We start from the raw sequence: 12,257 nt of genomic DNA, 5'->3' as shown, positions 1-12,257 counted from the left end.
AGCTAGAGAGACACTGGAGCACTTCCACATGGCAGAGGAATCCCACCGTGGCATCAGGATGTGGTTCCCTGTTCTGAGGTTGCCTGATGAGAGACCCAAGTTACGTGGCTGGAGTGCACTGGAGGCCCCAGGACCACTTGCAAGCACAAGACAGTTGCTGGAAAATCAGCCTCTCCAAGAATGGAAGCAAGGAAGCTGTCCTAACTGGACATCTCGGGGCCAGGATGCCTCACGTAACATATGTGTCCCAGTGCCCCTTTGCACAGTAAGGCCCGAAGACCTGCAGGAGGGGCATTCTGTGGCTCTTGCCAATTTTTTCTGTTCCTGCCCAGTGACTGGTGACAGGGCTCAGCAATGGCATACCACCACAAAATGGCACCTGGAGTTTGTCCTGGGCACTCTGCACAGCCCCTGTCCGGGGGTAGTTCAACAGCCCCTGATTGGTTCTGCCTGTTCTGTCCATCACACCCCAGCCATTGGAACTTAAAACCAGGGTGAGATTCTATCAGACAGTTGCTGAGAATGCCACCCTGGACTTCATTTTTCAAAGCAACGTGACAGCAGTTGCATTTGGGATGATTTCAACTTCCTTTCCTACCCTCCTGTATAAAGCTATGAGGGTTTTTTAAAATCTAAAAGGTAAAATGAGGCTACAGGAAGGGCGTATAAGACAGGGAAGCAAAGAATCAGACAGGGAAGCAGAATCCAGGAGCCAGACAAATTGGCAGGATAATTTGAATACTATTTCTCACATTTTCTGCCCAAATGTACTATTCTCTTTTTATACCAAATACACGGGTTAAAAATAACTGTTTACTGAACACGTGAGGTAGATGGCATAAGCACCCCTTGATGTGACAAAAGCTGAACTAGGCTTTGGCTGTGCCACTTAACAGTGCTCGCTCATGCTCTCCACACACATGAAGCTCCAGCATTGGTGAAGGAAAGGCAGGACATGGCTCTGCCATTGCTGGGGTGAACTTGCTCTACTTATGAATGCAGCCTGTGTTCTTGGATCCATTTTTCTGAAGAATTTAATCCATGAGTAGGCTATTAACTCATAATATAAATGGAGCCCCATATTCAGAGTCAGTATACTTCAGAATATCCTAATCTGGTGGCCCAGGCTAGCCTGATCACATAAGATCTCAGAAGCTAAGCAGGCTCGGTCCTGGCTATTACTCGGATAGGAGATCACCAAGGAATATCAGGGTCGCTAAGCAGAGGAATGCAACAGCAAACTACCTCAGCAGATTCTTCAGTGGGCCAAAAAGCTCCCTCTCGTCTGTTTTTGTTTAGGGTAATAGTGCATGAGGGATGGAGGCAGAAGCTTCTTCTGCACACATGCTGAAGTTCAATCCAGTGTGGGAGCAGCCATCACAGGAATAGAGAACATGCAAATTACATATGACTATCATGGAGTCCAAAGGTGTGGGACAAGTGAGTTTCTCTCATGCAAACTGGAATTCCTTTATGCTGGCATGATGTCAGCACACACTGGAATGCTGGCACAATGCCAGCACCACACCAACAATGAGATAACTCCAGCAATAGCACTTTGACATAGTGGCCAAAATGGTGGAGGAGCAGGACTTAAGTGAGCATTGCAAACCCTCCTAAGTCCTGTCCCCTGTTGCCATTATAACATTTTGGCAAGAAAACCACTCCCACTGAGATAAACAGGCATGAGAAACAATGGCTGTCCCATTGGCTTCAGCCATTGTGTACCTCAGAATACCAACTAAGGGACAAACTATAAAATCTTTTTTTAAAAAGATTTCCTTGCAACTGCGATGGAACTGTGGAAAAAACAAGTTGGCCGAAGAATCCACATTTGACATGTATAAAACACCTTTATCGTGCAATTTGGCCCTTCATTTGCAGCTAACCACAGAACTCCTGAGGAGTCTATAAACCCTGAGGAGTACATAAACTTATGTGTTACAGATTTTATTTATTTTCCCTCCCCACTTTTTCATATAGCTCAAGGCAGCTTGCAAATTCAGATGTGTGTGTGTGTGTTGCCAAAATGCTGAGGAAGGGAGCTTTGACTCTCATAAGCTTATACCCTGAAAATCTTGTTGGTCTTTACCCTCCTGAAGACAGAAAAATAGCACTCTAAAGTAAAGAACATGAACACTGTTTACTAATCCAACCTGAGAAATCAGCAGTAGATGATTTGGACATAGGATCTTATTAGAAGACAGAAATTCTTCATAACTCCAAAAGGTTCTATGTCAGGCTACACAGGGCAGCCACTGAAATCCACAAACATCCAGACAGTTTCAACAAAAAGGAAGAGTCTGACAATTAACAAAACATGGCTACTAGTACTAAAAAACACCAAAACCTAGAGATGTTCAAAAACAACTGCAAATGAACTCCACCCAAACACATAATACAACTGCAGATGCAATTGCTAGTGCAGTTGCAAAATGTGAATGCAAATGTGAATACAAATACAGTTGTTAATGAGACCAAATGCCACTGTCAATGAACATGCAAATGTGCCTCACCACCCTGTGAGGTGGACAAATATATATACCCCAACACAGAATCATTCTACACTGTGCCACGGAGACAAACACATCTCGCTGTGACACTCCTCTGAAAATGCCTGTCAGGCAAAACATCAGGAGCAAAAACTACCAGACTGAAGTTACACAGCCCAGAAAACCCATCACAGCTAGCACTCCATCATTTGAGGATCTGATTAGTGTTGCTATGGTACTCATTTCTCAATATATTCACACATCTGTCACACATAAGTTTATGTACTTTTTAAAATGTCTTTTCTCTGCTGGGAGAGTACCTGGATATTGACTAATTACATCAGTATCAGCAGCACAGGCTAGGATTGCACTATCTAAAGGCTGCAAGCCCAATGTGCAGTAAGAATACAAATAACCCTTCTGTAGCATTAAGGGAAAGCAAAGGACCACAACTTGGGGGTTTATGCAAGAAGCAATGGAGGGCACGCCATGTGGTTTTGCCAGTCAATTTTAGAGGGTAACATCTCACATTTCTATCACATATATGTTGTTCTGAAAGGAATTCTACTGTGCCCTGATGCAAAGGCTAACTATTTCCATGCCTCTAGACCTTATATGACTGCAAGGCTTATCAGTGACAAAGGACACACTTGCTACACTGTGCTTCTGCTGACTCAGTATTTTTAAGAGCCATTCACTAAGATTAACACAGCAAACACACGATACAAAGTGAATAAGGTAATGTGTTTTATGAAGGGTGCTGCATACAAGTGGTGGTTAAAAAAAACCATTTATGCCAAAGCATTCAAATTATAATGTAAAAAAACCTGCATAAATTATGCAAACTGACCAGCCTGGACAATTTCACAAAATTTATTTTGGTTCTGATGAGCAAACACAGGTTACTGACCACTGCTGACATCACACAATCATCTCTCTGGCTTCTCAGATTTCACGACATACTTTCAAGCTTACATTTGCAGCAGTAAAAAATTGGAAATGTAGGCCTTTTTAATCAAATGAAAACTATAATTTTGGGGAAGCTAAATTCTGTACCTAACGCCATCTTTTTATGCTTTTCCTGGGCTTGTGTTGAATTGCAGAACATACATAGCTATACTGTTGCAGTACTGCAAAAAGCATTTGGGATCTCTACTACATTTTTGGTAGTTTGTCTATATGAAGATCTTTAAATCATGCAGAGTTCCTCATCAGGCAAAACGTTGTTTGCTCATACCACTGCCTAACTAAATGGATAATATCACATACATTAGTAATAACTTTGATTTATTTTATTTTATTTACTTCATTTATACCTCACTTTTCTCCCCAGCGGGGATCCAAAGTGGCTGAGAACATTCTCTTCTTTTCCATTTTATCCTTATGACACCCCTGTAAATTAGGCTGGGTTGATGACTAGTGGGGATTCAAAACTGACTATGCTGGCCAATATACAGATAATATTCTCTTCCCCATTCACCTTGGTGAAAATGTCAGTGTAACTTGAAAGACTACATGCAGTTACAACAACAAAGAAGTCCAGTAAAATAGTATTTCATCCATTTATGGTATATATTTCTTTCTTCCTACTCCTGGAAGGTGATCTTGGCAAGAACTGAGGTCCATCAGGAATGTTCCCAGTGATGCAGGGAGATCTGCTGTTCCAGTGAGGCTACTCACTTTCAAAAACTGAATCATGAGGGGCAGACTCTTCTGGGAGGCTTTGAGTGTGTCCTTTGTGCAGTGTTTCTAATCATGTAACAGCAGCACTGTTAAGAATCACAGTGTTGCATTGTTTGCATGCCTCTGATGGGGTGTGCATAGTAAAACTTCCTGATGGACGGTGGCCAAAATTAATATTTTGAAAAACTGTGATCTTTGTGATGGAATTAAACTAGAGCTGACCTACAACTGTTACCTTTCCACAATTCTTATTAGGAATCTGTTGTGTCTTTGGAAACAAGGCAAGCTGTCACAGGCCACAACATACCTCAGCGATAGTAAACTAGAAAAGGATTTTAAGCTAATATGTCTAAAAGGACACTGTTGCAAGCTTGGCTTGCTCTATGAACTGCAATACTTCCAGAGCCTGACTTTCAGTTCCCTAATTTTCAGGGGAGGATTTTGTGTGGGCATGAACCAGTTAGCACAGAATATTTCTATAGGTACAATAGATAGCATCTTGTATTGGGAAAAACCTCCTAACCATTTTCTATAAGCTACAATAAACAGACGGTTGATAGTGAATTCCAAAACACACTGATATCATTAAACCAGACAATGATGGTTCATATAGACAACAGCTTATATCAAGACAAAACTAAAGTCACGACTAAAGAAGAGAAAAATCCAAAAACCACAGACATAAATTGGTTATCACACACTCATAAAATTCAGTTTGGGGAATAATATGGTGAATAGCCCATTTCTCTCCAATTTACTTGGTAAGCAATGCAGTGAAACAAATCAAGAAATATTTGGATTTGGGTTGAAACACTTGCAGAAGCACAGTTGACCTCAGATGAGTCATTCTGGATTTACAGAGGTAGTATATCATTAGCTAAGGTTGTTCATTGCACAGAGTTAAAAAGAAATGGGTGGCTAACTAATCTGTCAAAATGGATTTCAGGAAGGTCTGAGGAGGGGTGGTTCTCCAGCCAACTCACCCTGGGGCAGCACAGTGGAAAGATGTACTGCAGGGGCTTGGCTTGCTCCCAGCCAACTGAGACTCCGTGGTTGGCATCCACTGCTGGGCCTGCACTGTCACCAGCTGACTCCAACACCCAGGAACTTGGCTTGGACATGGCTGGCGGCAATGTGGGTCCAGCAGGAGATGGCATCCTTTCCTTGGGGTGATAAAATGCCTTGAACCAGCCTTGGGCATGCACTCCCTTTTTAAAGGGAATGAAGAAGGAAGAGAGCATGTAAAAAACTATGGATGCCAACAAGGTTTTGATCCGAAGGCCTGACCATCCCCACGCCCACGCAGTCAAAAGGCAGCAAAGATTCAGAAATCCCCAGGCACTCAGGGCATGCATGAAAAATCCATCTGCTACCTCCCCTTCTCCGACCCACATGGCAGATTCCCACTGAGACCACCATGAGCTGATCACTCAGGCATAAGAAAGGGAGGTTTCTGTCCTACCTGCGTGGGTCATGCACTTCCACGGAAAACTTCTTCTCTCGGAAGTAAAGGTTCTCCAGCTGCCTCCATTGGAAGATCTGAGTAGGGGAGAAAAACACACACACAAAATGTGGTTGAGAGGCAGAGCGCAGGGAGGGGGGGCCACCTCTGGCTGTCCTGCTTTCAACTCTTCCTTATCAAACTCCCAGATTCCTCTGGCTTGTTGCTCTTGGGAGGGGGAACAGCGAGGGAAAGCGACTCTGGAGAAAGCTGTAGGAGGCAGGCCGCTGCTGTGGGTGTTGGCTTCCCTGCCACTGCATCTCCACCCACCCTTCAGGAACGAAACCAGTCTTTTCTGAGAAGCCCTCTCTTTCCCTTTGTTCAATTTCCTTGCCTGTGCTCTGGGCTGCGCGGATTTCCCTCCTTCAAGTCTGCCAGCAGGAGAACAGTGAGAAAAAGGCGTGTTGTGCGTGTGCGTGTGGGGGGTTGGTTTTCCAGAAGTGCTGAACTGAAGCTTCCTCCCCTCAGAGTGCTGAAATGGGAAAGGAGCTCAAATTCCCCCTTCTTCCTCAGGGACGCTATTTCCTGCCCACTAATGTGCAAAAGCTCCTGACTGGAACTCTGAAACCAAGGGCAGAGGCTCTGGGGGCCCTAATTCATTCCAGGCAACATGAGATAAAAATACAGGCTTGTCAAGTCATTCCTTCCCTCTCTTCTACCTCCTCCCCCAGCAACTAAGCAAGTAAAAGAAGATGTACAATGTGTAATACCTGAGGCAGAGTGCGGGATGGTTTGCTGGCAATCCTACTGAAGCACTGTGGCTATTGTTTCTTTTCCCACTTTAATGCCAAAACTAGACAGCTAAAGCAAATTACAGAAGGGTGGCTGCTGGATTTGTCTGCTGCAGCCAAAGTAACCCGAAGTCTTGTGGCAGCTTAAAGACTGTAGAATTTATTGCCACATACACTTTGGTGAGTCAGAGCTTAATTTAGTCAGAGGGATGTTTCAGCAGCCTGTTGTAAAATTCAGGACTTTCTGATGGCTATCTTGTGGGCTAGATTCACACACTTCTCGGTGTACTGAACACAATCTTGGTACGCTGCAGAAACATAAGTGTGTCCTCCTCATCTGCCACAAATCTAAACTAATGTATGGCACAGAATTCTGAGCAATTCCTCCCCACTTTTTGTAGGGGAAAGAACTGTGCAACTTGTACACCTCTACCTGTTAAGCAGCTTTAATTTTGATTTCCCATAGGACATTGAAATTAAAAATGCAGTCTCAAATGGAAGAGTTGAAAGACTTAAGATGAATGAGCATTTAATGGAAATGGGCCCCGACTGTTTGCAAAATCATCTTCAAGATTTTTCTACAAACACATGAACAAAACATACTTTTTCCTGTCCCTGGCACCAAACCTGCCTGCCTCCATAGAACATTTGTCAGTATTTAAAAGCTATTCATGCCGGGAAAGGGATGGGAATATGAATTTGAGTATATATTTGCTGTCACTGTATTGAAAACAGAGAAGAAATTGCACTGGCATAAGGATGTGCATTTGATGCACATCAGATTTATGCCTGCTGTTTCTGATCCAGAAAGAATCCGTAGCCAAATCACTGTGATAGATGGTCATCAACAGGGGCTCCAGCTGATCACCTGTTTGAGTAGGGGGTGGGGAGTGGGAGGGTATGATGGAGCACATGGTGCTGACAACTGTTTACCTGACCATGTATATCCAAATGTACTATGCACAACCCAAGGGGCAAGAGATAGTGAGGCACCCTGCAATACTTTCAGGAGTCATGCATGAGGGGAAATAAAGCAAATGCGTGAAACCATTTTCTGAGCTTAACTGCTTATAGTTGTTGCCTAATGTTTTTTAAGATTGTTAACCAAGAAAACTATCACTGCTCACTTCCCTATCTAAGAGAGTGTTTCAATCATAATAAGAGTCAAAACTGAACTTCAGAAGTGGCAAATTAATTGTCAGTTTGAACCTTAACACTTAGGGCCATAACTGAAATCTGTCGCCATCATGCTACAACAACCAAAAGTTTTTCCATATATCATAGGAATTACTGGTTGTTTTCAGAATTTGTGATTTTTGTATATACATTCTAAAAATGCATCTTTTAATACATCTGAACCAACGAATGCATGAAAGAAATTAATACACAAAACTTAATTACACAGAACTTTCTCAAAGGCAAGCTTGCTTTTTCCCCCAAGGAAGAAACTCAGATAACTCCTGGGAATGTAGATTCCTAATTGTGATAGGGAGAGAAAAAAACTCCCCCAAAAGAGATTTACAACTCCTTATTGTGCTTTGGGTTAATCAACCACTTTACAGACAAATGAAAGGGCCAAGTCCCTTGATCGTATTGAGTGCTAAGCCAGTCCAAAAAAACAATTCAACTGCAACAGAATACTTTGAAAGCAGCTACCCAAAGGACTTGAGGAAAAGGTGTGTTTTTCCACACAGTGCTATAATCTGATTTTGTTTCTATTTTTGGGACAAGATGCATCACAAAATATTCATACTCCATATGCCAAGGCAACTGCGATCTCTACTGATTCTCTCCTGTGCAAAGAAATAACTGTGAAGGCTTTCAGTACAATCCTAAGCAGAGTTATATCCCTAAATCCATGGAAGTCAATTGGCTTCAAAGGGTGTAACTCTGTTAAGGATTTCTCTATAAAATGGACAACACTTTCCCTATAAAGAAAGGCCAAAACAAGTGAGCCCAATACTTGTGACCCATCAGGCCAAGTGAAGTTTATCTGATACAATGAGAATATTGTATGAATGAAGATTTTTTATGAACCCATCAGAGGGAAAAGCAGAGTGTAAATGAAGCAAATTAACAAATTGTCAGGTTTTCTAATACTGGCAGATTAACAGATTCAGGGGGAAAATAAAAACCAGAAGAGCTTCCAAGCGTCACTGGTAAGTTACTGTCCATTTTGTTCAGCTGAGCAGATCCCCACCCAAGGTCTGAATTAAAGGGTTTGGGGACAGAAGGAAGTAAAAAAGCAAGTTTATATTGCTTTTTGACCGCATACCATGTAGCTGTGGACAAGTCTACATAGGAACCACCAAATGCAGCGCACAGACACGAATCAAATAATGCGAAAGGCACTGCAGACTATTTCAGCCAGAAAAATCAGAAATAGCAGAACAAATAATAAACCAACCTGGACACAGAATATTATTTGAAAACACAGAAATTCTGGACCACTCTGACAACCACGATGTCAGGCTACACAGAGAAGCCATTGAAATCCACAAGCATATGGACAATTTAAGGAAGATACCATGAAAATGAACAGAATTTGGCTGCCAGTTTTGAAAAACACTAGAGTCAAGACAGTGACTAATCAGCTCCACACAGGCACAGGATGACTATAGATAATCAAAGGGAACGAAGGCCAGACTACTTCTATTCAGATGCCTCACCTATTGACCTTGCTATCTCCATTGTTACTCACTTGCCAGGCCACTCCTATTTAGATGCCCTCACCTATTGACCTTTACTCACAGGTATATATACTCCACTTGCTTTCCTTTCCTACTATCAGATCCTCTGAAGATGCCAGCCACAGATGCAGGCGAAATGTCAGGAGAGAATGCTGCTAGAACACGGCCATACAGCCCGGAAACCACACAGCACCCCAAGTTTATATTTTTATGAATGGTATCCAGGGGAGGGGGAAAAGAGATATTTCTCCCTCTTTTGCAGTACATTCATTTTTACAGAGATTTCAGGACAAACAAAATGAAGTACTTCTACACAGAGCATGTGCTTATATGATGAATTTTTTTTAGCACAAGATGATCACTAGCTATGAAATAGAAAAGAAAATGTCATGGGGAGTAGCTGTTAGTCATGCTAAGTGAATGAAACTCAGACAGTTTCTAAGGTGGTGCTTGGTAAGTCACATGCATACATCCCTAGGCATAGAAGCAGTATACCTTTTCATACCAGATCCTGGGTATAATCAACTGGGGAAGAACTGCCAACTTCATGCTCCCAATGGAGTTGGCCCCTAGAGTTGCACCCTCCAGGTGGAGACTGGAGATTTCCCAGAAATACAACTGATATTCAAACTACAGAGATCAGTTCACCTGGACAAAAATGGCTGCTTTGGAGGATGGAATCTATGGCATCACATCAGTGCTGAGCTCCTTCCTCTTCCCAAACTCTACTCTCACTACTCCCAGATCTCCAGGAACTTTTAGGTGGAGCTGGCAACCCAAGCAGGATCCCTTTTTTGAAAGGGATCGTGGGATTTTCTTGGTAGCTTCCAAGTAAGTTGTGACTGTATTTTCTCCTGCTGGGAGAGTACCAGGACACCAATTAGCTCAGCCAATGTCATGGCATGTCCGCAGCACACAGGCGGCTGGCTTTAGGAAGGGCTGTAAATTACCACTTCAAGTAACATAACGAAGCTGCAAATGTTACTGCGAAAAAACCAGCTCAGTATGATGACAGGAGGTGTTTTTTTTTTAAGTTATCAGCAAAGCATTCTCTTGCATGGACTCTGGAATCCCAAACATGCCAGATGTTTGCACTGTGCAAGTTTCCCATTCCCGCCTGCCAAAAGAGAGGACAGGAGGAAGGCGGGGCAAGGGAACAGCCACCATGGAATACAGTACTGTGTTGTGACCCCTTGGCTAGAGGCTCCCTCCCTCCAGATGCTTGGAACAGCTACTAAGAACACGTCTCAGTTTCAAGCTCAACAAAAGCTGCTAAACCGCTCTGGTGCTCTCTAGTCTCCCACTTTGTAAGGCTACAGCTGGCAGGAAAGGAAAACCTCCGTTGTGCTGGGCTATCATTAACTGTCTTTCTCTTCCCTCCTCCCCTCCTGCTTCTCTCTATGGAAAAATTAAATACTTCACCAAAGAGTGAAACAAAACCAGATGGGAGAATGGTTCAAGACAAGTTATAGTATCCCCTCCTCACACACACAAGCCCGGGAAACAAGCATGGGAATGTTTTTAGTGCAGGAATGCTCATCTTCTGGGCACAAGAAACCTTCATGGCCTGCCCCGGATGAAAAGATCAGCAATGGCACCATTCCAACCTCTTCCATTTTGTCCCATTTATTTATTTTTATCCCATACTTTGTGATTAAAGCCAGGATTAGGACGGCTAACAAAGAATTTCCATTAAAATTATAAATATGATATAAGGAATTAAAACATTAGATTATCAGTAAACAATAATGAAGCCCACATCATGGCTCTCAGATGAAATTTGTCATTTTCTGGTTTGGAGGAACCATGCGCACCTGGCATGGGGAAACATAAGATGTTAATGGATAGGCTTAAGCTAGGGTTAGGAAAAAACAAGTAGGGAAAAGGGAAAAGAGGGAAGGGAAGGGGGGAGGGGAAAAGGAAATAAAGGGGAAAGCAGAAGGGGGGGGAGGAAGGGGGTCAGCTAAGAGAACCTGTCCTCAACCATAAGCCTGCCAGAACATCTCCATCTTGCAGGTTCTGTGGAATTGTGCTAGGTCCTGCAGGATCTTAGTCTCATTTGATAGAGAATTCCATCAGGCTGGGGTCAAGGTTGAAAAACCCCTAGTCTTGGTCGAGGACAGCTGGATAGGTTTTGGGCCAAGAACCACCAGGGGAGATTGTTATTTGCAGAGTGTAATGTTCTTTTGGAGGCATAATGGGAGATATGGTCCTGGAAGCAGGGTGGTCCTAGACTGTTTGGGCTTTAAATGTCAATACCAGCACCTTGAACCTGATCCAGTGCTTGACCTGGAATCAATACAGCTGTTGAAGCACAAGTGGTATATGTGCCTTCCACCAGGGCCCCATATGGACCTGGGCTGCTTTATTTTGGACCAGTTGGGAGTTTGTGGATCATGTTCAAAGGAAGCCTTGAGTAAAGCGAGTTATAGTTATCTAATCTGGAGATGACTATTCTGTGGATCAGCTGCAACACTAAGCACTTCAGACATGGATCCTAGAACCCTCTGTGAGACCAAAGTTTCCAAGTCCCTACTACACTAGGTGTCATGGTCAGTCCTCCATTTTTCCCGGACCTGCTCTTTGGACCTGTGTTTTGGACTTTGACTACTTGGTTGACCAGTGAGCTTTCTTGCTTAACCAAAGACTGGACTCTGACCAGTGCTTTGACTGGTGTTTTGGGGGCTACTCAGCCTGTTAAATAAAGTCTACATACGTTTGCTAGCTATAACCTACCTCCTTAGTTTCCTTGGAATCCAGCCTGTGGCACTAGTGCAATTTTCTCTGCCATCCCCAACCCCTCGCCATTTTCCCCCCTACTGCGATAGTGATTTGTCCATTACTGGTTTAATACAACCAAATGAAAAAACCACATGGTGGCTTGTAAAGAAGAGGGAGTACAGGGCAGGAGAAACGAAGGGCAATTCGCAGTGTGCTCAATCAGAAGCCACAGTGGCAATGAGAAAATCTCCAAGAATAGACAGAACAGGTGGGACTGGTACACAGTTTTCAGTGCACATCTGCATGAAAAAACTTACCGGTACATACAAATACAAAACTAGCACAGGAGAAAACCTCTTGCTGTGCTTGCTGTACCCATTTTCTACTTGCAGGAAGTTTTATATAGAGGGGAACTTTCCGAAATGGAATCTTCCACCTG

General features: G+C 43.2%; 1 protein-coding gene across 1 annotated transcript in view; it reads right to left on the bottom strand.

The window, feature by feature from the left end:
• Window positions 1–12,257, bottom strand: part of FRMD4A (FERM domain containing 4A) — a 257,212-nt gene that overhangs the window by 48,317 nt on the left and 196,638 nt on the right. The window contains exon 11 of the mRNA XM_048501600.1: window positions 5,638–5,714. Within this exon, the coding sequence (XP_048357557.1) occupies window positions 5,638–5,714 (77 nt within the window). The remainder of the gene's footprint in view (window positions 1–5,637; window positions 5,715–12,257) is intronic.

Source organism: Sphaerodactylus townsendi, linkage group LG06 (genome assembly GCF_021028975.2).
Source record: "Sphaerodactylus townsendi isolate TG3544 linkage group LG06, MPM_Stown_v2.3, whole genome shotgun sequence".
Lineage (NCBI taxonomy): Eukaryota > Metazoa > Chordata > Lepidosauria > Squamata > Sphaerodactylidae > Sphaerodactylus > Sphaerodactylus townsendi.
Note: the sequence above shows the minus strand (reverse complement) of the source record. Positions and strands in the feature narration are given on the sequence as shown.